General features: G+C 46.8%; 1 protein-coding gene across 6 annotated transcripts in view; it reads left to right on the forward strand.

Moving 5' to 3' along the window:
- The window catches only part of ATF6 (activating transcription factor 6), a 408,864-nt gene that overhangs the window by 152,638 nt on the left and 230,572 nt on the right, over positions 1-25,654 (forward strand). For 4 of the 6 annotated variants that reach the window (XM_073356217.2, XM_073356211.2, XM_073356213.2 and 1 more), the window contains 2 exons: positions 11,705-11,769; positions 22,948-23,062. In XM_073356217.2, the coding sequence (XP_073212318.1) occupies positions 11,705-11,769; positions 22,948-23,062 (180 nt within the window). The remainder of the gene's footprint in view (positions 1-11,704; positions 11,770-22,947; positions 23,063-25,654) is intronic. The other 2 variants (XM_073356212.2, XM_073356214.2) reach the window with 1 other exon arrangement.

Here is a 25,654-nt window from a genome sequence, read left to right on the forward strand (position 1 = left end):
GTGTCTGGAGAGGGGCTTTGACCTGGTCTGGGTTTTTTTTTTACTTTTTAGCACACCTTACAAGACCAGACATAAGTAGAAACATTTTTGCCCATTTTCTTCCAGTGGAAGGACTTCCCGAAACGGTTTTTGGTCCTGTTTACCCCAGCATGACTACTAGGATGATTGTGGGCTAAGCTTAAAAGTTGTACCTCGTACTTAGTTGGAACTACCAACTGTTTTTGCGGATGCCAGTTTTTCTGGTGCCCACCAGAAAGAGTTTTTTTTTTTATAAAAGGGGTTTTTTTTACAGCAAACCGGGATTGATTAGAAGAGCTGAGCGGTGATGGGTTTTTTGCTTTTTGAAAAAAATGGCTTTCATTTGCTTTTTGCTTGGCCTGGAACTGTTTTTTTTATGCTGGAGACATTTGTTTTTTATTGGATTGTGGCCGTGGGCTTGGTTCCTTTGTAAGCGATGTAGTGGATGGGGCTGTTTTTGTGGACTGTGAACCGCTTTTTTCTGGTGCACTATGTTGGGGTTTAGGCTTCAGCTGAGCCTCTTGCGTAGGTTTATTTGCTGCTGCCAGGGCGGCCTCGCTGATGCCCTTTGGCGCTGGGGTTGCAGATGGGGTTGCAAGCCCTGGATTCAGTGCTGGCAGTGGTTTTGGTACTGGTTGCTTTCCCAGTTCCAGTTTTGGGCCTGGCTTTGGCTGGGTTTTTGCGACTGGATTTACTATTGCTGTTGCAGACATTGGCATGGGGTTTGGTTTTACCACCTTAGTCTGGGTTTTTGGTAACACAGACTGGGCCCTTGTAGAAGGCTTAGGGAAAGAGCTAGGTGTGAAGGCTTGCTTAGCCTGGCTGCAGGTGACCATTCCTACCCTTTTGGCTAGCTTTACATGGTTGGCCAAGTTTTTTCCCAGCACCATGGGAATGGGATAATTATTATAGACTGCAAAAGTTAACATTTCTGACCAGCCATTGTACTGGACAGGCAACTTGGCTGTAGGCAAGTCAAAAGAGTTTGAATTGAAGGGTTGAATTGTTACTTGGACCTCTGGGTTGATTAAATTGGGGTTTACTAAGGATTGGTGGATAGCTGACACTTGTGCTTCAGTGTCCCTTTATGCGATAACCCTTTTTTTGCCCACACTTACAGGGTTTTTTTTGCTTTGAGGGTATTTGGGAGGCATTTGGGCCTGAGGACCTTTGGTGTGACCCTGGTGCAATGAACTGTAATTTATTGGGGTTTTTGGGGCAGTTGGCCTTTACACGCTCCAGCTTGTTACATTTAAAACATCGCCCAGCTGACTAGTCACTGGGGCGGGGTGGGTTGCTGGAGAATGGTGTGGTGGGACGACAAGGTGTTTGGGGGTTTTGGGGGGGTATAGTTGGGGCCTTGGGTTGCCCCCGGTGGTAGGGTGTGGTTTTGGGGTGTTCCTTTTGGTATTCGCCCAAACTGCGACCAGAGTTGGGTTTTTTTGCTACCTTTACCCGTTTTGTTTTGATTTGCCCTGCCTTTTTGATGGTCTGGGACTGCTTGTATTGATTAGCATAAGAAGCAAGACTTTTTTCTGAGTTTATTTTTTTTATTTTATAAACAATGTTTTGCATTATTATTGGTTATAGTTAGGAACTGCTTTTGGACAACCAAATTACACATTTTTTTTAAAGCTGGTTACATTTCTGCCTTTGACCCATTTATTTAACAGTTTTTTTATTTGGTTTACATAAGCCACATTACTTAGTTCAGCCCCTATTTAAGGGCTTTAAATTTTACTTTGTAAATTTTAGGTGTAATCTGAAATTGTTTTAAAACCGAAATTTTAAATTTACCATAGTTAGAAGCATTTTTAATAGGCATTTTGTTAAATACCTTTAGAGCTTTTTTAGTCAATTTTGCTACCAATGTGGTTATTTTATGATCGTCAGGAATTGCATCCTGTTGTGTTTCTGAACAAAAAACTGTCTAAGAGGGAAAGCCACTGGTCAATCCCTGAAAAGTAATGTTTCGCCATTGTGTATGCTCTGAAAAAGCTAACACCCATACATTTGGGGATGGCGTTTCCACCTGCAAACCGACCATGCTGCGCTGAAGTGGCTTTATACCTTTATACCTCTCAGGGGCGCATACCCATGGTCTCTCGAGACTGAAGGATGCCTACTACTGTATATAGTTGTTAGAGTGTTTTTCTATATAGTTTAACAGTTCCCTTAGTGTTTAGTGTGGAAGTAGTTTGTTAGTCCCCTACGGGACTTAGCCCAGGCTTTAAGCCTTGTGATTGCTGCAAAAAAACTATGCCTGTCAGTGATCCCCACCAAATCTGTCTGTGGTGCTTGGGGAAAACCCACATGAGCGACAAGTGTCGCATCTGTAAAATTTTCAAGCTGAACACCAAAAAGGTGAGGGATATTTGGTTTCGAGAGGTCCTTATGGAGTTGGCCCTTGCAGCGGCCTCAAGACAGCCAGATCAGACTCTGCCCTGAGCACTGCCGGTCCCTAGTGCTCTCTAAGAAGCAAAAAAAGCCTGGGAGAGGGTGGTCTTCTACATCATGTAAGGGGAAGGAGAGAGTCGGAGGCGGGAAAAGATCCATGCAGGGCAGCTCATCTCCTCCGGACCACAGCCAGGCTCCAGCATCCAAGGAGCTGTCGAGCCCCCTCCGAGACCCGCCTGCCACCCCAGGAAGCGGCAGAAGCATCTAGCAGTGCCTTCCACACCGGAGGCATACCAGGCCACTAAGGGCATATTGTCCCTTCCACACTGGCCAATGAGACTGTTCATTTTAGTGGCAAACCCGCCTAGGGACTCTTTCAGGTGTCCCCGTCTTTACAACACCACTCCCCACTGAAGGCTGCATCCTGCCAATGCTCTCCAGAGCAGCACCATCGGCCCTCCGATAGGAGTTGGCTTACCTGCCAGAGTTCCGGCTCTGCTCCCTGGACTTTAGGTATTGCTCTCCAGGATCCCCGCGTTGATCACCAACTGTCTAGCGCAGACCCACAGAGGTGCATCGCCAGTCCCCAAAGGCCTGGCACCGGTACCTTGAGCGTTTGTGTTGCTCTCTGGACTTGCGGCACTGATCCCTTGAGTCGCAGCGTTGGTCTCTGGAGTCTCATCACCAATCTGCGGATCATCGATACAGGTCTCCAGAGGCCCATCGCCAGTCTCCGGAGTCAAGACTCATGTCTCCCTGCTCCTGTTCCCATTCCAGGTCAACGGAGTGGCACTGCTGTCGGAGCGTGAGGCGTTGATCGCCAGGTTATCGTCGCTGTCGCTGAAGACACAGCACTGAGCTCCAACATCCTGGCACCAGTCCCCAAAAGAGGAACATGGGGACAGCCAGCATGGAACGGGCAGGCTGGCGGCAGCTGTACTGCCCGGGTCCCTGAAACAAGTTTCTTCCTCAAGCTCGGACAGCGAGGAAGGCGTATTTCCTGCTGGCCAAGGTCACCCACCAGGAGCATCGGGATTACGGCTGGCACTGCCAGTGAGTGCAAGGCCTCAGAGCCAGTGGCTGGCTCTGTGGCACCTCTCTGGGGGTTTTCTCAGATGTTGGAGCTTGTGCACCCGTCAGTCTCAGGGACATCTGAGCAGCAGTCGGCAACAGTCTCTTGCTCGCCCCCTGACTCAGAGGAGGAATCAGAGTAGGGTCCCCAAGAGCGGCCAGCCTCAGCCAAGGCTCCCCTGGCGGGGGAAACGGAGTTGACTGACTTGCCTGAGTCTGCCTTCTCATCCTCTACACCTGATGAGGCAGCAGCGGGGCCTTCCTTCACTGTTCCCCAGGATGATATAAAAGCTCACCAAGAGCTACTTAAAAGGGTTGCTGCGAACCTGGGACTAGAGGCTGAAGAATTGTTGGAACCCTCTGACACCGTGTTTCACATGTTGAGTGAGGCCGCCCATGTGCCTCCCCATACAGCCAGGAGTGGCCCCACCCATGCACTGCCCCCAGACTCTCCCTCTGTGGCTCCCCTTATGTGGTGCTTTGGCTTGGGCTGGGGCCACGCAGCCTGCCCTCCCACCGCTCCAAGGCTGAGGCCATTCCGCCCACCCTCCTGGTGCTCTGGGGCTAGGGGTGGGGAGAGAGGAGGGGCTGGGGCCATACAGTCCACCCTCCTGGCGCTCTGGGGCTGTGGGGGAGGGCAAGCCTGGGGCAGGGGCTGGCAGCCATGGTGGGAGACCCAGGTTTGAGATCCTCATTCAGAATCAGAGAGAGAGACAAGGTGGGTGAGGTAATATCTTTTACTGGATCAATTTCTATTGGTGAAAGAGACAAGCTTTCAAGCTCAACACAGCTCTTCTTCAGCTCACCTTGTCCTCGCACCAATGGAAGTTGGTTCAGTAAGAGATATTATCTTACTCACCTTGCCTCTCTCATGTCCTATGACCAACATGGCTGCAACAACACTGCAAATAATTCAGAATCAGAAACTTGAACGCTGGGTCCCCCACATCCTAGATGAGCGCTCTAACCACTGGACTACACTGAGGCTCTGGGCTCTGGCAGGGAGCGGAAGAAGCAGGGCCTCATGCGGAAGGGGTGGGGCTGGGGGCTAGCCTCCCCCAGCTGGTGGTTCACATGCCGCCCATGCAGCTGCCCCATCTAAAGCAGCCTTGCCCATCCACGAGGGAGTGGTGAAACTGATCAAGGCTTTGTGGCAAACTCCCTTCTCCAAGCAGCTGGAGAAGAAGTGTTATGTCCTGGCCACAGGCTTTGAATATCTTAAGACCCACCCTTCCCCAAGCTCGCTGGTCGTATTCGCGGCCAATGAGCACGACAGACAGGGGCAGCTGGTCTTGACCCCCTAAGAACAAAGAGGTGAAGAGGCTTGATCTCTTTGGCAGAAAAATTTATTCAACTGCCAGCCTCCAATTGAGAGTGGCCAATCACCAGGCCATACTTGGCTGCTATGACTATAACATCTCGCAGTCTAAGGCCAGGTTTGTGGATTTGCTGCCTGGCACTTCTTGTTCCTGGCTCTTCTTGAAGAGGGCAAGACAGTGGCGAGGGCAGCCCTCCAAGTAGCCTTGGATACGGTGGACTCCACAGCCAGGACCATGGCTTTGGCCATTTCCATGAGGAGAGAGTCTTGGCTGCAATCATCTGGGCTGTTGGTGGAGTTTCAGCAGTTGATCCAGGACCTCCCCTTTGATGGCCTGGCACTATTTTCAGAGTAAACAGACAACAGATTACCTGTCCTGAAAGATTCTTGGGATACTTTGCGCTCCCTGAACCTTTACATGCCAGCGCCCACAAGGAAGCGGTTCAAACCGCAGCAGACCCAGATTCATGAGCCAATCCCAATCAGAGCCCTTCCGCAAAAAGGGCAAGGGCTATAAGCTCCGAAAGGGCCAACTGCTGGCCTCCTCGGCTCACTTGAGCTCTACCCGCAACCAGCCGGGTAACAAACAGGCATTTTGAAGGGTGCACTCGAAGGTGACCTCCCAGTCTGTATCCTGGATCCAACACCCCTTTTGTTTTCCAACAGTTTTGTCAAGGTTCCTTCCCCACTCTGAACTCTAGGGTACAGATGTGGGGACCTGCATGAAAACCTCCTAGGCTTACTTTTACCAGCTTAGGTTAAAACTTCCCCAAGGTACAAATTATTTTACCCTTTGCCCTTGGATTTCCACTGCTACCACCAAACTTTATCTGGATTCCTGAAAAAACGGAGTTTGGACATGTCTTTCCCCCCAAAATCCTCCCAACCCTTGCACCCCACTTCCTGGGGAAGGTTTGGTAAAAATCCTCACCAATTTGCATAGGTGACCACAGACCCAAACCCTTGGATCTTAGAACAATGAAAAAGCATTCAGTTTCCTTACAAGAAGACTTTTAATAGAAGTAAAAAGAAAGGAATCATCTCTGTAAAATCAGGATGGTAGATACCTTACAGGGTAATTAGATTCAAAACATAGAGAATCCCTCTTGGAAAAGCTTAAGTTACAAAAAAGACACACAGACAGGAATATTCATTCTATTCAGCACAGCTATTTTCTCAGCCATTTAAAGAAATCATAATCTAACACATACCTAGCTAGATTACTTACTAAGTTCTAATTCCTCCATTCCTGTTCTGTCCCCAGCAAAAGCATCATACAGACAGACCCAGACCCTTTGTTTTCCTCCCAGCTTTTGAAAGTATCTTGTCTCCTCATTGGTCATTTTGGTCAGGTGCCAGCGAGATTAGTTTAGCTTCTTAACCGTTTACAGGTGAGAGGATTTTTCCTCTGGCCAGGAGGGATTTTAAAAGGGTTTACCCTTCCCTTCATATTTATGACAGGTTTATTGCCCCACCTCACTGCTTGGGCTTCTTTAACATCAGACCAATGGGTGGTCAGCACTGTGGCAGGGGGGGTATACCCTGCATTTCCTTTTTATACCTCCCTCCCACCTCCCCTCCCCGTCCCTCTTCAGGGACCCTTCTCATGAGCATCTGCTTGCTCAGGAGGTGCAAGGTCTTCTGTGAGTGGGAACCGTGGAGGAAGTTCCACAGCATTTGTGACTAGTTCTGCTCTCTGCAAGGTCTCGACAATGGTTCACTGTCGAATGTCTTCCTCCTATCATGGTCAGGCAACCTGATGTATGCCTTCCCACTAGTCCCACTGATCCCACTATTGTTTTATTCGAAAGACCAAGCGGGGGCCTACGCCCCATGCTTCATCTGTGAAACCTCAACAAGTATCTCAAGAAATTGAAGTTCCACGTGGTCTCCCTGGCCTCCATCATTCTCTCCCTGGATCTGGAAAAGTGCTTCATTGTCCTCGATCTGAAAGTTGCTTACTTAGATATTATTTAGATATTTCACTGCCACAGAAGGTTCTGACGATTCGTAGTTGGGAACACCCACTACCAATTCACATTGCTCCTATTTGGCCTAGCTATGGCACCAAGGGTATTTACGAAGTGTATGGTGGTAGTCGCAGCCTACCTCAGATGTTGGGGTATCCAGATCTACCTGTTCCTCAACAACTGGCTCATCAAGGGTTGCTCAAGGGACCATGTCCAACGCCGAGTCACAATGCTGCGAGCCACCTGTCAAGCACTGGGCCTGTTGATAAACGAACAGAAATCAACATTGGTACCAATGCAGAGGACAGAATTTATCGGAACGGTACTCGACTCTAGCTGAGCCAGAGCATTCCTGCCAGAGGCCTGGTTCAGGGCAATGTCAGATCTGATAACCCAGGTCACTGCCCACCCACTTACCACAGCCCGAGACTGCCTCAGGCTACTAGGGCACATGGTTGCATACACTTACATTGTCCAGCACATGAGACTTCACCTCCGACCTCTCCAGATGTGGCTGGCATCGGTCTACTCCCCGGCCAGACATCACCTGGACAAACTTCTCATGATCCCGCCACGGGTACTCACCTCCCTGTGGTGGTGGTCCAACCCGAATCCGGTGTTGGAAGGTGTGCTGTTTGTGAATCCATGGCCCACAATGTCCCTGATTTTGGATACCTCTGACCTTGGTTGAGGAGCGCACCTTAGTACACTCAAAACTCAGGGGCTATGGTCTCGAGAGGAGCTGTCACTGCGCATAAACGTCAGAGAGCTCAGGCCCATCCGCCTGGCTGTTCCTTCCCCATCTGTCCAGTTGTGTGGTGCAGGTGTTGACAGACAACACAGCCTCCATGTTCTATGTCAGCAGACAGGGAGGAGCTCAATCATTGGCCCTTTGTCTGGAAGCCCATCGGCTGTGGGACTTCTATCCCACATGCTATCCGCCTGGAAGTCTCACACCTCCCCGGCATCAGGAACATGCTGGCGGATTGCCTCAGCAGGTCCTTTTTCTCTCACCATGAGTGGTCCCTCCACTCGGAGGTCGTTAGGATGCTCTTCCAGAAGTGGGGAACTCCCACAGTGGACCTGTTCACCACCAGACAAAACAGAAAATGTCACCAGTTATGCTCTCTGCAAGGTCTTGACAATGGCTTACTATCCAATGCCTTCGTCCTGTTGTGGTCAGGCAACCTGATGTATGCCTTCCCACTAGTCCCACTGAAGATCAAGAGGGACAAGGCACAAGTCATTATGATCGCAGTTTGGCTGCACCAGCATTGGTTCAGCATGCTCATGGATTTAGCAGTGGGAGCCCTGTGGACACTTCCCAGCTGCCTGGACCTGCTCTCTCAGGATCACGGACAATTACCCAAACCTTGCCTCTCTCTACCTCACAGTGTGGTTGCTGAGTGGCTGAAGCCCGAGGAACAAGCCTGCTCTAGTCAGGTGCAGCAGGTCCTCTTGGAGAGCAGAAAGCCCTCTACCAGGGCGATGTACCTGGCAAAGTGGAAGTGCTTCTCCTGATGGGCATTGGAGCGGAATATCTCTCCGATCCAGTCGTCTCTACAATCCATCCTAGATTACCTGCTTCACTTAAAGCACCAGGGCCTTTTATGTTCATTGATCAAGGCCATATCAGCCTTAGCAGCCATATCAGCCTTCCACCCTCATGTCCCGGGGTAGAGCTATATTCTCACACAAGGTAATGTTCAGTTCCTGAAAGGCCTTGAAAGACTTTTTCCGCTGATTTGGGACCCAATTCCCCAGTGGGATCTCAACCTAGTCCTCTCCAGACTCACTGGCCCTCCCTTCAAACTTCTCGCTTCCTGCTCCCTTTCACACCTGTCATGGAAAGTTGCATTCCTTCTAGCTACTACCATGGTGAGGTGAGTCTCTGAGATTAAAGCCCTCACGTCAGAGCCCCTGTACACGGTGTTCTATAAGGATAAGGTCCAACTGCATCCCCATCCGGCCTTCCTGCCGAAAGTGGTGTTGCAATTCCATGTCAACCAGGATATCTTCCTCTCTGTGTTCTGTCCAAAGCCTCACACATCCAACGAGGAGAGGCGTCTGTACACCCTAGACGTCAGGCATGCCATGCTTTCTACCTGGAGCGCACCAAGCCCTTCCACAGATCTACTCAACTCTTCATTGCAGCGGCTGACAGGATGAAGGACCTCCCAGTGTCTTCTTAGAGGATTTTGGCTTGGATCACCATCTTCATCCGTACTTGCTACAAGATAGTGAAGGCTCATTCCCCAAGGGCTATCCAGGACATCTGTAGAGCCATGACGTGGTCACTGGTACACACGTTCACGACGCACTATGCCAGGGGTGGCCAACCTGTGGATCCGGAGCCACATGCGGCTCTTCAGAAGTTAATATGCGGCTCCTTGTTTAGGCACTGACTCCAGAGCTGGAGCTACAGGTGCCAACTTTCCAATATGCCGGGAGGTGCTCACTGCTCAACTCCTGGCTCTGCCACGGGCCCTGCCCCCGCTCCACCCCTTCCCATGCCCTCCCCTGAGCCTGCCGTGCCATTGCTCCTCCCTCTCCCCCCCAGAGCCTCCTGCATGCCACGAAACAGTTGACTGGGAGGTGTGGGGATGGAGCGGGAGGTGCTGATCACCAGGGCTGCCGGTGGGTGGGAGGTACTGGGAGCGGGGGGAGTGGGGAAGCTGATAGGGGTCTGCTGACATATTACTGTGGCTCTGTGGCAAAGTACATTGGTAAATTCTGGCTCCTTTTCAGGCTCAGGTTGGCCACCCCTGCACTATGCCATCACCCAGCAGGCCCAAGATGATGCTGGCTTTGGCAGAGCCGTGTCCATGAACTCCTACCTGCTTCCATAGGTACTGCTTGGGAGTCAGCTACAATGGAATGGACATGAGCAAGCACTTGAAGAAGAAAAGTCGGCTACCTTTCATAACTGTTGTTCTTCGAGATGTGTTGCTCATGTCCATTCCATGACCCACCCTCCTTCCCCTCTGTCAGAGTTCCGTCAAGAAGGAGCTGAAGAGGAGGGGGCTGGCAGTGCCCCTTATACCAGCACATATGTGCGCCACTCCAGAGGGTGCCAGAGCTGGTCCCCTATGGATACCACTGAGGGAAAAACTTCTGGTTCTGCTGCATGTGGCGAGCATACACACCTACAATGGAATGTAGATGAGCAACACATCTTGAACAACAGTTACGAAAGGTTACCGTCTTTTCCTCGTTCCTACGTGTGTGACCTTGCATTTGGCTGTGGCAAAACATGTTTTGTTTGATTGGGCCTGGCTTACCAAGCAATCAAGGTCACACTATCTCAGTGCCCTGTTGCTGTCATTATTTATCACCTCACCAAGCTTTGTGTCATCTGCGAACTTTATCAGCAATAAGTTTATTCTTTATTCCAGAGTATTGATAAGAATATTGAGCAGCATAGGGTTGAGAACCAATTCAAACAGGACCCCTCTGGAAACACCCCAACTCACTGATGTTTCAGTAGTAATAATGAAGGGCCAGATCCTAAGGTGGTGACAATTGGCATAGCTCCGTTTAAGACAATGTGTCCACATCAGTTTACACCAGCTTGTAATGGCTTAGCGGCGGGGTTCCTCCCTCTCCGGGTCCATGGGAGGCCACACTGCCTCACTATGTCTCAGTGTGTCACCTACCATGGGGAATTAGTGGGGCAACAAGAATCTATAGCTTCGGTCTGTGTTCAGGGGGGTGAGCAACAGACACAGTCAGGGTAGCCCAGGCCCTTAGTCAGGACAGGGTAATGAGTCTATAGCTTGGGCCTGTGGTCAGGGCTGAGCAACTGCAGTTAGGTAGCCCTGCGCCCTCAGTCAGGGTGGGGCAATGCAGGTCTATGAATCAGGCCTGTGTTCAGGGTCGAGCAGCAATGGGTTCAGGCAGTCTGTCTCTTGTGGATGGCCGACAAGCTCTGGCCTCTTGCCCGAGAGAGGGGGAGACTACCACCCCAGAGTTAGGGGTGGCAGGGGGGACGCAGGCACACCCACTCCACTGCGTCCTTGCCCAGGGCCCTAATAGTGGAAGAGTGGTCTGCCACGGGGTCAGCGGGGATTCTGACCACAACATGCTGACATAAGCTCAGGTGGTGCTGCAGCCAGACTAGGGTCAGCTGTCCCTGGGCCACTTCCCAGCTCCCCCTCGGGTTGTACCTGGGTCTGTAAAGGGCTCTCCCCAAGTTGTCAGGGTAGAAGGCCTGCGGCAGTCCTGGCAACTTTTCTGTGGCCTGGGCAGCATGTGGCTCCGGCGGCCCTGAGCTCTATCAGTTAGTAGTATTTGATCCATTTAATAGGTACCATATTGATTTTTGTATAGTGTTATTTTCAATTAGAATGTTGTGTTGGCTATTTTTGAAGCAGTTAAACCATTCTGCAGTGGAAACGTTTTTGGCTCCTATACAGGGTCTTTCATTCTTGAGGCATCTAATTAGATACTGCTAATGGAGTAGCTGCTAGGGAACACTGCAGCGGTCATGTGTTCACAGTAGCTTGCACACAGACCTTCAACATTAGTATCTGTTTTATGAGGCGAGGGAACGTTAGTCAGGGTGTCATGCTTTATTCACTATATTTGTTAAAATTCCCTTGAGCTTTACGTTTTACCGTGGATAGCCACCTGCGACTGACAGAAAGCAGTGGGCTTACCAACTGTTCTTCCCAAAATGGCACCTCTTAAATTGAAACAGCCATTTTCCTCCCCTTCCTCCTAAGTAATTTATAGCCTTATTGTCAGACTTGGACATAAACCCTGCTGTTGGACTTGAATCTGTGATCACCTGTCTCAGATTTATGCTGCAAGGTAATCCATACTCACCATTTGTTGGTGACCTGGTTTCATGTACAGTGTAGTGTTGAATTCAGTGAGCCTGTTTGTTGATTTCCCTTTTGTGTGATGTGATTTATTTTTCCCTTTTCAGAGCTCTACAGGGGAGAAAACAGATTCTCAGCTGATGGCCATGCCAAACACAGACCCCAGCATCAGGTAAGGTAGGACAAATCCTGTCCATCTGGATTAGTGGTATTTAGATATTCTGTTTGGTTATTACCTTACACTTACCTGTTCTCTCACTCACCTCTGAATACCCCATCTGGCTCTCATAATTTGCCTCAGACTCCCTCTACATCTATTGGCAAAACTACTGACCCTTATTAAACTAGTGTATTTGAATCTTTCTGTTCACTCTCTGGGGCGTTTTAAGTTGGAGAGACCCTCATGTTATGGCTCTACTTTCTCCTTTTCCTCTAGAGTTTCTATCAATGACTCTGAGTTCTCCTCTCGCTCCACTGAGTCCCCTCCTAAGAATAGAGAACCTTCAGAAAAAAGCATAGGGCCGGTCTCGGTGAGAAGTCCATTCATCAATCCAGGCCCTAAGCTAGGAAGATGCCTGGAGGGCTCTCCGAGAATATTCAAGTGCTCAAGAAGGCTACAAAGTGTAGTAGCTCCAGTAAGGGAAGGGTTTCTTCTCCTTGAGAGCATTCAAGGGACTCTCAACACAAGAGAGAAGGCTTCTATGCTAGGGCCAAAAAAACCTAAAACAGACAAATAGCTCTGTTATCTCCTACTGATCTTCCCTGCCCACTCGCCTTTGGAAGAAGGGGAGTTTTCAATGTCTTCTCCTTTACAGGATCCAAACTGTGAGACCAAAACCAAACTGACAAAAAGAAAACATGTTTTATTGGACCAAAAAGATAGTAACTCACCAACCTTGTCTCTCTAATATCCTGGGACCAATACGGCTACAACACTGCAAAAAAAAAAAAAAAGAAAATGTGTCCTTTTTAACAGGTTTCAGAGTAACAGCCGTGTTAGTCTGTATTCGCAAAAAGAAAAGGAGTACTTGTGGCACCTTAGAGACTAACCAATTTATTTGAGCATGAGCTTTCGTGAGCTACCGATGAAGTGAGCTGTAGCTCACGAAAGCTCATGCTCAAATAAATTGGTTAGTCTCTAAGGTGCCACAAGTACTCCTTTTCTTTTTGTCCTTTTTAAGAAGGCCTCCAAACCAAATCCAGCCAGCGGAGTTTCTGATTGTAGGAAGCAGGCAGGCTTTCTCCCTTTTCCTTAGGTCAGGGAAGGAGCAGCTTCACCCAATTAATAAGGCCCTTATCTCAGAGTCTTGAGTCTGAGCAGGCAAAGTCTCTAGAACTCATATCAGGCTTATTGATTAAAAGTATAGCCAATTGACCGACTACACCTGTGTTTTGTTATGAAAAATGTTCAAGAGGCCAAATAAGCAAACTTAGCCAATTTTGTTGCTAAAAGCAAACAACAGTGCACTATAGGAAAGAAAGGGTTACTATATTACCGATCCTTCTGGACAGGTGTTTCTCACAGTTCACCTTACACAGAAGGTGTGCTCCCTAAATAGGCCCCCAAACTACCTATATTTACAGTAGACCTGATTACAAGTTAAAAGCACCCAAGTCTAATCTTCACCAATCAGCTTGTTAGCTTCTTTTTCTGGTACCATGGCACATGGAAAGTGTAGGGGACAATTTCCTGGTGCAAGTGCTGGAGGAACCAACTGGGGGCAGAGCTCTTCTTGACCTGCTGCTCACAAACCGGGAAGAATTAGTAGGGGAAGCAAAAGTGGACAGGAACTTGGGAGGCAGTGATCATGAGATGGTCGAGTTCAGGATCCTGACACAGAGAAGAAAGGAGAGCAGCAGAATACAGACCCTGGACTTCAGAAAAGCAGACTTTGACAACCTCAGGGAACTGATGGGCAGGATTCCCTGGGAGAATAACATGAGAGGGAAAGGAGTCCAGGAGAGCTGGCTGTATTTTAAAGAATCCTTATTGAGGTTACAGGGACAAACCATCCCGATGTGTAGAAAGAATAGTAAATATTGCAGGCGACCAGCTTGGATTAACAGTGAAATTCTTGCTGATCCTAAACACAAAAAAGAAGCTTACAAGAAGTGGAAGATTAGACAAATGACCAGGGAAGAGTATAAAAATATTGCTCTGGCCTGCAGGAGTGAAATCAGGAAGGCCAAATCACACCTGGAGGTGCAGCTAGCAAGAGATGTTAAGAGTAACAAGAAGGGTTTCTTCAGGTATGTTAGCAACAAGAAGAAAGTCAAGGAAAGTGTGGGCCCCTTACTGAATGAGGGAGGCAACCTAGTGACAGAGGATGTGGAAAAAGCTAATGTACTCAATGTTTTTTTTGCCTCTGTCTTCACGAACAAGGTCAGCTCCCAGACTGCTGCACTGGGCAGCGCAGCATGGGGAGGAGGTGGCCAGCCATCTGTGAAGAAAGAAGTGGTTTGGGACTATTTAGAAAATCTGGATGAGCACAAGTCCATAGGGCCGGATGCGCTGCATCCGAGAGTGCTAAAGTAGCTGGCGGATGTGATTGCAGAGCCATTGGCCATTATCTTTGAAAACTCCTGGCGATCGGGGGAGGTCCCGGACGACTGGAAAAAGGCTAATGTAGTGCCCATCTTTAAAAAAGGGAAGAAGGAGGATCCTGGGAACTACAGGCCAGTCATCCTCACCGCAGTGCCTGGAAAAATCATGGAGCAGGTCCTCAAGGAATCAATTCTGAAGCACTTAGAGGAGAGGAAAGTGATCAGAAACAGTCAGCATGGATTCACCAAGGGCAAGTCATGCCTGACTAATCTAATTGCCTTCTATGACGAGATAACTGGCTCTGTGGATGAGGGGAAAGCAGTGAACGTGTTGTTCCTTGACTTTAGCAAAGCTTTTGACACGGTCTCCCACAGTATTCTTGCCAGCAAGTTAAAGAAGTATGTGCTGGATGAACGGACGATAAGGTGGATAGAAAGCTGGCTAGATTGTCAGGCTCAATGGCTCCATTTCTAGTTGGCAGCCGGTATCAAGCGGAGTGCCCCAAGGGTGAGTCCTGGGGCCAGTTTTGTTCAATATCTTCATTAATGATCTGGAGGATGGTGTGAATTGCGAGGATGGTGTGAATTGCACCATCAGCAAGTTTGCAGATGACACTAAACTGGGAGGAGAGGTAGATACGCTGGAGGGTAGGGATAGGATACAGAGGGCCCTAGACAAATTAGAGGATTGAGCCAAAAGAGATCTGATGAGGTTCAAGAAGGACAAGTGCAGAGTCCTGCACTTAGGATGGAAGAATCCCATGCACCGCTACAGACTAGGGACCGAATGGCTCGGCAGCAGTTCTTCAGAAAAGGACCTAGGAGTTACAGTGGACGAGAAGCTGGATTCATCCTCTTGTTGTCCACCCCCAGCTTCTTGAAGTCAGAAGCTAGGGAAACCCAGGAATGAGGTTGCGTCCCTGACCATCTTGGCTAATAGCCTTCATGAGCTTATCTAATTTTTTTTTTAAACCCGTTGTGCTTTTGGCTTTCACAACATCCCCAGGCAATGAGTACCACAGATTGTTGTGTGAAGAAGTACTTCCTTATGTTTGTTTAAAATCTGCTGGCTACTAAATTCATTGGGTGACCCCTGGTTCTTGTTATGTGACAGAGTAAATAAAACTTCCTTATTTGGTTTTTTTCCAAAGTCTCAATCTGAGAGAGTTCCTCAGATGTGTCTGTCACCTAAAAAGAATGGCTCAGGTGTGGGAATCTCCCTCACATCCTCTGCAGTAAAGACCGATGCAAAGAATTCATTTAGCTTCTCTGCAATGGCCTTCTTTTCCTTGAGTGCTCCTTTAGCACCTCGATCATCCAGTGACCCACTGATTGTTTGGCAGGCTTCCTGCTTCTTACATACTTAAATTTCTTTGCTATTAGTTTTTGAGTCTTTGGCTAGCTGCTCTTCAAATTCTTTCTTGGCCTGCCTTCTATTTTCTATTTTAAGTGGGATTTAACTTCCAATTTTTAAAGGTGCCTTTTTGCCTCTACCGTCTTCTTTTTGCCTCTACCCGCTAACTTTTTAACTAACTTTCTCATTTTTGTATAGTTCCCATTTCTGAAGGAAATACTCATGTATCTTGATTTTGACAGGGTTTATATTTGATAGTGCCAAATGCTGTGTTTAGCTTTGGAAGATATTATAGGAAGTATCACTGTAGATATAAGTGGGCAAGAGTGAACTTAACTTTGTGATAACTTAATAATGTAATAATATAATATAATATAATATATATATAATATATATATAATATAATAATGTGAGTGTAATACTGTGATGAAGTGGGATTTTTCTGTAATATATTTGACACCCTATGTGTGCCTCAGTTTCACAAATATACAATACAAATATATTTTGTATTGCTACCCAGTGCGGGAAAGAAAACTAAGTTTGAAACTGCCTGAAGTCATTTGCATAGGAAGAAGGAGGTGGCATTTCCACCTCATCAGGCAAGAAGGAAGATATATTAATTGGTATTACTTCCTCATCTACTCACCTTTCTCAAATGATGCTGCCCCAAAGATGGGGGTGTAGTCCTTATGCTGTGAATCTATGACAGTTGATGGGAGAAGTGGGATGCTGAATCAACCCATAGTATTTTGCAATAAGTGACTTGCAGCAGTAGAAACAAGGTTAATCAAAGGAAACATCAAGAAAATGGTGTATAATAACCACTGTGAGAAGGTCATCAGAAACCCATGCAAGGAGGGAGGGTTAAGTGTTGGGAAGTTCAACAAGGCGCAGCTTATTGCACAGCTGGAGAAGGATCAGACCAAGAAGAAGTTTCCAGGCACAGGCAGGGTTCCCAGAGAATCGGAGAGTGACACAGGCAGCAGCAGGGCATCCTCAAGACCTGGTTCCCCAACTAGTATGGTATCATCACAACACAGTTGCCTTTGAATAGATTAGAAGTAGTGGGAGTTGGAGCTAAGAGCAAACGAACTAGCAGATTGTGAGAGGCAGCAAAAACATGAAGAATGGTGAAAACATCAGGCAAAGTAATGAAAGCATGACCTGGAGATGGAGAAGCTGAGGAGCAAGGGGTCCCATAGAGGGGTAAGTGGTGAAAGACCCCAGGATGCCAGTTCTTCAGGGAGTCTAGACACCAAATTGTTGCCCCAATTTGAGGAGGCAGGCGGAGATATAGATAAGAACACAAGAATGGCCATACTGGGTCAGACCAAAGGTCCATCCAGCCCAGTATCCTGTCTACCGACAGTGGCCAATGCCAGGTTCCCCAGAGGGAGAGAACCTAACAAGTAATGATCAAATAATATCTCTCCTGCCAGCCATCTCCACTCTCTGACAAACAGAGGCTAAAGACACCATTCCTTACCCATCCTGGCTAATAGCCATTAATAGGTTAAAACTTAACCTCCAGGAATTTATCCAGTTCTCTTTTAAAGCCTGTTATAGTCCTAGCCTTCACAACCTCCTCAGGCAAGGAGTTCCACAAGTTGACTGTGTGCTGAGTGAAGAAGAACTTCCTTTTATTTGTTTTAAACCTGCTACCCATTAATTGCATTTGGTAGCCCCTAGTTCTTATATTATGGGAACAAGTGAACTACTTTTCCTTATTCACTTTCTCCACACCACTCATGATTTTATATACCTCTATCATATCCCCCCTTAGTCTCCTCTTTTCCAAGCTGAAAAGTCCAAGCCTCTTTAATCTCTCCTCATATGGGACCCGTTCCAACCCCCTAATCATTTTAGTTGCCCTTTTCTGAACCTTTTCTAATGCCAGTTTATCTTTTTTGAGATGAGGGGACCACATCTGTACTCAGTATTCAAGATGTGAGCGTACGATGGATTTATATAAGGGCAATAAGATATTCTCCGTCTTATTCTCTATCCCTTTTTTAATGATTCCTAACATCCCGTTTGCTTTTTTGACTGCCGCTACACACTTTGAGAAGGTTTACAACCTGGTTGACTCCCTTACTTAGTCCCAAAGCTATAGAGGCATACAGCCAGATAGGCATAGTTGATGGAGACTATGAACAGTTCAAAAAGGTGTTACTGCTTAAGTTTGCATTAATACCTGATGGTTATAAGAAAGTGTTTCAGGGTGTGCAAAGGACTTACTGTGTGACATATATGGAAGCCACCATGCTGATGGGAGTATATCTTCACAAATGGGATAAGGGTGCAGGTGGAGGATTTGTATAAATCCTTGACAAAACCCTGGCTAGGATTATTTAGTTGGAGTTGGTCCTGCTTTGAGCAGGTGGTTGGACTAGATGACCTCCTGAGGTCTCTTCTATGATTTTATGATTCAATGCTGGTGAGGTTGGAAAACTCTCAGATGTGTTCCCATGAGCTTAAAATGTAGTTAGTGGACAGGAAGCCTAAGGAGCTATGTAATACAAGCTGGTTGGCAGATGGACAGTTGGTCTGAGTATGAAAAGAGACCCAATGGGGACTGGTCTAAGCATCTGTCCCGGGATAGGGAACCAGTAGAGGTACCCGAGAAGTAGGATTCAGGTACACCCACAGTGGGGGGAGCAGCTGACCCCAGTAGCCCCTGCTAAGGGATTGTAAAGACCTGAGATGCAACATTTGTCGAAAACAGGGCATAATATCTAAGAATTGATGAAGTAAGGTTTGCCCGGGATAGAGAGACAGACACATACTCTGTGCAGCCAAGAAAGCAGCCAGCAGTTCAGGCTCAGAGAGCGAATTATGTGACAGAATTTTTGAAAGGGAAGATATGAAACTGCTCTGAACGGTGTATTGGAAACAGTAAGTTTGACTGATTAGAAACTTGCTGTAAGAATCATGAAAGTGCCTGGTAGAACAGCTACCAAGGTGATGAGAAATATGCCGGGTCATCTGTGGATAACAATTGTGGGTTTGAACTTCCTCAGGTCACTGGGTAAAGTGACCCTGCTTGGTTTGCTGTCAAAGGAGGAAAAGATATGACAAAGTGGGAATTTTCTGTAATATTTTTATGAAGTCTGTGTGTGCCTCGGTTTTGCTGATATTTTGCATGACTACGCAGTGGGGAAAAAGGAATAAGCTTGCTCTCAGGGCAGGCTGAGAGATATACATGCATGTGTGTCACCTTGGTGTCTGAGCCAAAATGGGTCATTAAAAAGGACCGACCGAGGCCATTCTGAGAAGACAGTGGAAAACCCAATCACCAGGACATTGACACCTAGCAACCGGTGACCCAGTGAGGACGGGATTTTTCCCACCTCTCAGCAGGGAAGCTGAGCATAGACCCCAGCTTGAGAACAAAGGACTGGAAGGTGTGAGGTGGGGGATAAGTGTTGGATTCTGGAGGAAGCTGGAGGGGCTCCCACTTGGGAACTAAGACGATGATATGAAGAGAAACACACACAAAGCCTGAACATGAGTTCACTACAGTGTGGCTGGGCTCTGAGCTGACCAGAATGGACTATGCTTTAGCCTTCATTTCTCTGTGCTAACCAATGGGCATCCTGTGCTGTGTTCTAGTGGACTAATACAGGCTACTGTTTGACAGTGTTGTTTGAGTCACTGCGAATACTTGCTGAGGTGCATTAATTCCTGAAGAGTGGACAAGTCTCAAGAAAAGGAGTCTTAGTTGGACTTGCTGAACAGAGCTCATGGGTGAAGCAGGAGGGCTGAAGCTCAGAGGTTCAGTCAAGGAGGCGGTGAGGCCACTGTTGTGTTAACAGGCTAGCGATCTGGAGTCCAAGGTGTTCTGCAACCCATAGCAGCCAGCATGACTTCAGGTCCCTTCTCTCCCTCACTCAGCTTCCATGTTCTGTTCATATAGCCTAGCCCCAGAGAGGGCTCCTTGATTGCACCCAACCTATTTTGGCTGTAAGCACCAGACTGTCCCTTAAAGGGGCACCCCACCATAACTCCCAAGGAAGAGATGGAGGAATGAGACCCAATAGACTAGTCCCTCTTGAATTCTTGGAGGTGATGTTTAAAAGGGTCTCTATTACACTGGGACTCCAAGCCCAGCAGACGAAGGAGAACAAGAAAGGTCAGAATGGAGGATGGACCTTTGGGTGGGGGAAGGCTCAAAATGAGACTAAGAAAGCTATGTTCTTTCCTTTGCATTCCTTATTTGAAAGCAGGATCAATCTGAATGGGAAGAACCAGCTACAGACAGATATTCTGAAAAACAGGCTCCCAAGTTCTGTCGTTTCCCTGAAGATAAATAAGACTCTCCAAATTCCTTACACAGTAGACACAGGCCTACTATTTTCCTGAACACCAAACTAATAGGCGTATTTAGGCATCCCTCAAAAAATGTATGAAGCTTTAACTATCGTCCTTCAAGTATACATCTTTTCCGAGACCCACAGAAGGCCATCTGGCTTAGACAAATGATGAGAATGAACCTAATAATGAGTCAAGTCTGTACTGCATAAGATCACCCTGGCAGCCTCTTATATATTGGAGCTTCCTTGGATGCTCTAAGATCCTCATCCAGGAGTGTTGTTCAGGAGGCAGCTCTGCCTTTGTGCGTGGTAGTGAGTGGACCAAGAAATCCATGCCTTTTCTGTGGAGACCTTGACTAGGTGTAGACACTGCCAAGCTGCCTTTTACCTTGGTCCTAACCCCTCCAGGAGATGTCCGGGGAAGGAGAAGTGTCTGTGTCCTGGAATTGATAAGATCCCAAAGAGCAGGTTTCTTTTCTCTCCCAAGCCTCCAACAACTGGATGCACTAAGTCATACTGAAATAAAGCATGTGTTCCAGACAGGACAATAAGAGAGAAGATGAGAGATTTCCCTTGCTCTGCTCTATTGTATTCATATAGCCCAGGAGGCACAGCCTGTGGGGAACTGTAATATATCTAAAGTCTCTCTACAGATGCATGGAAAATCCTGGATACTCCTGGCATGGAACCATGGAAGCCTTGTATGTGGGATGGTCATATGGCTTCCCTGCCTATCCAGATCAGGAACTTTCATTGCAGGTTCCTTCGTGTCTGCTATCAGGGGTAATGCTGGTCTCTGTCACTCTCAGTCATGGGCATGGCTGCCCTCTACTCCAAAGGAATTCATATGGAAAGCAGTGACTGAAAAGGACCGTACAGTCTGGGAACTACGTGAATGTGAGCTCTCCCTGTGATGCTGTGGCTGAAATGACTAACATGATCAAAGGATGCATGGCCGAAGGAATATCAAGCAGGAGAAAGCAATGATTTATACTTCTGTACAGAACACTGGTGAGAGGAGTAGTGGCATACTCCGTTCCCACTTTAAAAAGGAAGTTGCCAAATTGGAAGGGATTCAGAGAAGAGCCACAATGATGATTCCAAGTCTGGAAAACTTGTCTTACAGTGAGAGACTGAAAAAACTCAGTCTTTTCAGCTTGTTCAAGAGAAGGTTAAGAGGTGACTTGATGAGGATCTATAAGCAAATACACAGGGGAAAGGATATCAGATAATAAAGGGCTTTATGGATTTTCCCCCTCTTCCTCTACTACATGCTAGTAAAAGGTGTATTTGTGCAGTCAGTACATACACCAATGTATCAGAGTCCTCATCCCTTCATGGCATGGATTTATCATAAATATAATCACCTTCTATAGTGGTGGTGGCCTGTGATAACTGAGCACATTTTAGCCATTAAAAAGAAATGCTGCTTTCCTTTCAATGTAAGGTCTGATTCAGTAAAAGTAATGTGCAGGTTCTGAAAATTCCAAGGTGCTTGGCATTTGGATATACAATGTAATAAGGTGCTTTTCAGTAATATGGTAATCTATTACTATAGCAATGGGTAGTGTTGCCTCTATCTCCAGACTTCTTTTGACTTTCCTTTGCTCTTGTTCAGCAGCCCTCACTGTGCACACTTAAATGCTGAAAGGCAGGGGGTTAATCCACTGGGGTTACTTAGAATCTGACATCTGTACTAGCATGGTTCCATGGAAAACCTCTACCAGCAGAGCGTTGGAAAGGTCCCACGGATTCTACTGGGTTTTGGATCAGAGGCTAATGAAGAGCTTGGTCCAGAGTTTGAAGAGTGTTTATTCTATTTCTGATCTAGATATAGTATGTTTTGTGAGGAACTGCTGAACCTGTTTCTTTTGAGGAATATATTTTCTCTTTTCAATGTGTTTTATTGTATAATATGTTTGTGATGTCTTTTATATGGTAAGACTGATACTATGTCTCAGTGTTAGTGTCATGGTCCTATTGTGCCCGCTGCTTATTGCTATTTGATATTAATTATTATTATTTGCTTACACCTTCATTCCGATTGAAAGGGGGGACCACCCACTTTATACTTTAAAACGCTGCCACTTCTTGCTCCTAGCTCCTGTGCCAGCCCATCCTTCCCCCACTATCAAAAATAATATTTCTAGAGGTTTGTTTTAAAAAACCACCATACCCTGCCTGGGAAATTAACCTCCACACCATGGATTTAATATGTTAAGGCCACAGCACTTTCTTATCTCCGAATCTTCAGCCAGCCCTCTGACAGGCTGGGATCCTGCTAGGCTAGCAATTGTAGTGCTGCCACCGCAGCAACAGTACTAGCCGTTGCTAGCAGCAGGAGGTGGTGCCACACAGTACCGCAGCAGAGAGGGCACTTTGTCATGTGTTTGTGCCCTGAGCTGCATAAGTAGTACGCTTCAGAAATATAAAACCAGACTAACCCATTGCTTCCACTGCATTTTAAACTGGGTCAGTAAAAGCAAGGCCATCATCTGAAAATCCAAGTCAATGGTATCTGCTGATAGAGCGCAGTACTGCTTTGTGCCAATGTGCTATGGTATTACCACAGCAAATACTGCAAGCAGATGGTATGCCACTAAAGTAGAACTTCTTGAAAGTTAAATTACGCTGAAATCCAATGAATTGTATAAATCAGTCCCTCAAATTAGAGAACATATTTACTTCTTAAAATACCTATTAGGGAAAAATTTTGGTAGCAACATGTCATGGGAATTTCTCACTGTCCTACGAGAGCAGTGAGGCAATTCTGTGAGAGTCAGGCAAGCAGGTATTTTTGCCCAGAATATTTTAAACATGCTGAAGAGAACTCTTATCCCCAGACCCGTGATAATACTTAAATCTAGACTTGCAGAAGAGTAGTAGCTAGGATTCCTAAATTCTGTTCTTATTCCTGCCTCTGGTTTACTCTTACCTAATGTTCATATAAATGTTCTTAATGCCAGATTTTCAAAAGCGATTGGCATCCAGCAGCCCTTATTATATGCCCATGTGTTCATAATCTGTATCACACAAGAACCAGAAGACAACTGGAGCTGCTGCATGCTGAGCTCTTCGAAAATCTGGCCCTTAAAGATGGTATCTCACTTAAGGTTCTTAACTCCCCTCTCTATTTCAGCAGGAACTCAGGGAATGAGTTGCAGGTGTATTATGCCTCTCCGAGAAATTACCAAGACTTCTTTGAAGCTATTCACAGAAGGAGGGATACATTCTACGTGGTATCTTTTCGTAGGGTAAGTGCAACACACATTCATTATTGAACTGGTAAATGGGGTGGTGGTAAAGGTCATGATGGTTCAGCGTTTGGTCCTTGAGTTAGGGGAGGAGTGCTAGTCCACAGTTGAAGTTGAAGCTAGTTTACCTTTTTAAGTCTGATTTTTTTCAAAAATCCCTTGTTTTACTGGGAAAAAAACCAATCTACCAGAAATTGTATATGCCACAATTCATTCCAGGGTAGAAGTTGTCTGGAAAGTCTGGGATGAATCACACAAGAAGTTTCAAAGATACAAAGCTTGTTTTTTTTCCTGGTTACTCCCTTCTTTACAGATGTTTTCTAAACTGTTTTGATTACTCTAGCTCCTAATTCATGTGGAAGCTTCACTTAATCTCCAAGTGTCATTACTGAATGGAAGTGTCTTTCATGGGATTTGAGGCGATGTGTGTAGCAATTATGGAGTGGTCACTAATGAGATGAACCTATGTGATGGATGGATATGGTTGTTTCACAGCTTCTAGTTGTTCTCAAGGTGTCCTACTCGGGGTACAGCTAGTCTTGCGTGGCTGAAATGATGGTGTATTTCCATAGTTTAGACCTTTTCAGGAAGGTTGTAGGGTGGCACACTCATTTGGAACCCCAAGCTTTCTATGGGTCTTGTGAAAACTGCAGCATTGTTTTAGTGGTTTTTGGATAAAGCAAAGGATGGATTTTTTTTTCTGTCTTAAATATTGGCTACAATTTTTTTTTTGTCTATGACTATTACTGAATAAATCTTGGTTGCAAACTTAGCCCAAAGGATAAGGTTTTCTCTCTTTTGATGACTACCAGTAAATCCATGGAATGTAGTTTAAATCCGGAGTGCACTAGAACAGGATTGCACCATGGCTTAACGTTGATCCAGCCCCTGACTCACGCTGGGATCAGTTTACTTAAGCATCAGTCTTTCTTAAAGAGCCATACATTTGTGAGCAGACTGATTGCTCTGTATTCCAGCTGGTGATGGATGTTATCAGGTGGTAGGGGAATAACTACTCTTGTAAGTAAACTCAAAAGGTACCATTTCTGAGTTTCTAATGGGGCTATTGTTACTGAAAGGCCAGTAACTGATCAGTGTTGTTAAAAATCAGATTGCAGATTCATTTATAGTAACCACTAGTTCAAGGCTTCCCAGCTAGAGATCCATATCCCTCAAGGAGTAGGTAAAGCAACAATGGCAGTCCTTAGTATTTACTCAGGTTTCGGTAAAAGCTTTTCACACAGTTCTCATCGGGCTGAATATGACCTTTGCTACTTCACAGGCTTTCTGGGGAACAGCTATGCTCTTCTGTGGATATGGGGAAACTGGTGGATGTGATATATCTTGACTTTAGCAAAGCTTTTAATATGGTCTCCCACAGTATTCTTGACCGCAAGTTAAAAAAGTATGAATTGGATGAATGGACTATAAGGTGGATAGAAAACTGGCTAGATTGTCAGGCTCAACAGGTAGTGATCAACGGTTCGATGTCTAGTTGGCAGCCAGTATCAAGTAGAGTGCCCCAGGGATCGGTCCTGGGGCCGGTTTTGTTTAACATCTTTATTCAAGCCCTCGGATCGCTACCCCTTCCTGCTTCTCCACGTGGGCACCAATGATACTGCCAAGAATGACCTTGAGTGGATCACTGCAGACTACGAGGCTCTGGGAAGAAGGATAAAGGAGTTTGAGGCACAAGTGGTGTTCTTGTCCATCCTCCCCGTGGAAGGAAAAGGCCTGGGTAGAGACCGTCGAATCGTGGAAGTCAACGAATGGCTACGTAGGTGGTATCAGAGAGAAGGCTTTAGATTCTTTGACCATGGGATGGTGTTCCAAGAAGGAGGAGTGCTAGGCAGAGACAGGCTCCACCTAACAAAGCAGGGAAGAGTATCTTCGCAAGCAGGCTGGCTAACCTAGTGAGGAGGGCTTTAAACTAGGTTCACCGGGGGAAGGAGACCAAAGCCCTGAGGTAAGTGGGGATGTGGGATACCGGGAGGAAGCACGAGGAGAACGCAAAAAGGGAGGGCTCCTGCCTCGTACTAAGAAAGCAGGACAAAAAACATGCTATCTCAAGTACCTGTACACAAATGCAAGAAGCCTGGGAAACAAGCAGGGAGAACTGGAAGTCTTGGCACAGTCAAGGAATTATGATGTGATTGGAATAACAGAGACTTGGTGGGATAACTCACATCACTGGAGCACTGTCATGGGTGGATATAAACTGTTCAGGAAGAACAGGCAGGGCAGAAAAGGTGGGGGAGTTGCATTGTATGTAAGAGAGCAGTATGACTGCTCAGAGCTCCACTATGAAACTGCAGAAAAACCTGAGTGTCTCTGGATTAAGTTTAGAAGCGTGAGCAACAAGGGTGATGTCGTGGTGGGAATCTGCTCCAGATCACCGGACCAGGTGGATGAGGCTTTTTTCCAGCAACTAACGTAAGTTACTAGATCACGGGCCCTGGTTCTCATGGAAGACTTCAATCACCCTGATATCTGCTGGGAGAGCAATACAGCGGTGCACAGACAATCCAGGATGTTTTTGGAAAGTGTAGGGGACAATTTCCTGGTGCAAGTACTGGAGGAACCAACTAGGGG

The sequence above is a fragment of the Lepidochelys kempii genome, chromosome 8 (assembly GCF_965140285.1).
Source record: "Lepidochelys kempii isolate rLepKem1 chromosome 8, rLepKem1.hap1, whole genome shotgun sequence".
NCBI classification, from domain to species: domain Eukaryota; kingdom Metazoa; phylum Chordata; order Testudines; family Cheloniidae; genus Lepidochelys; species Lepidochelys kempii.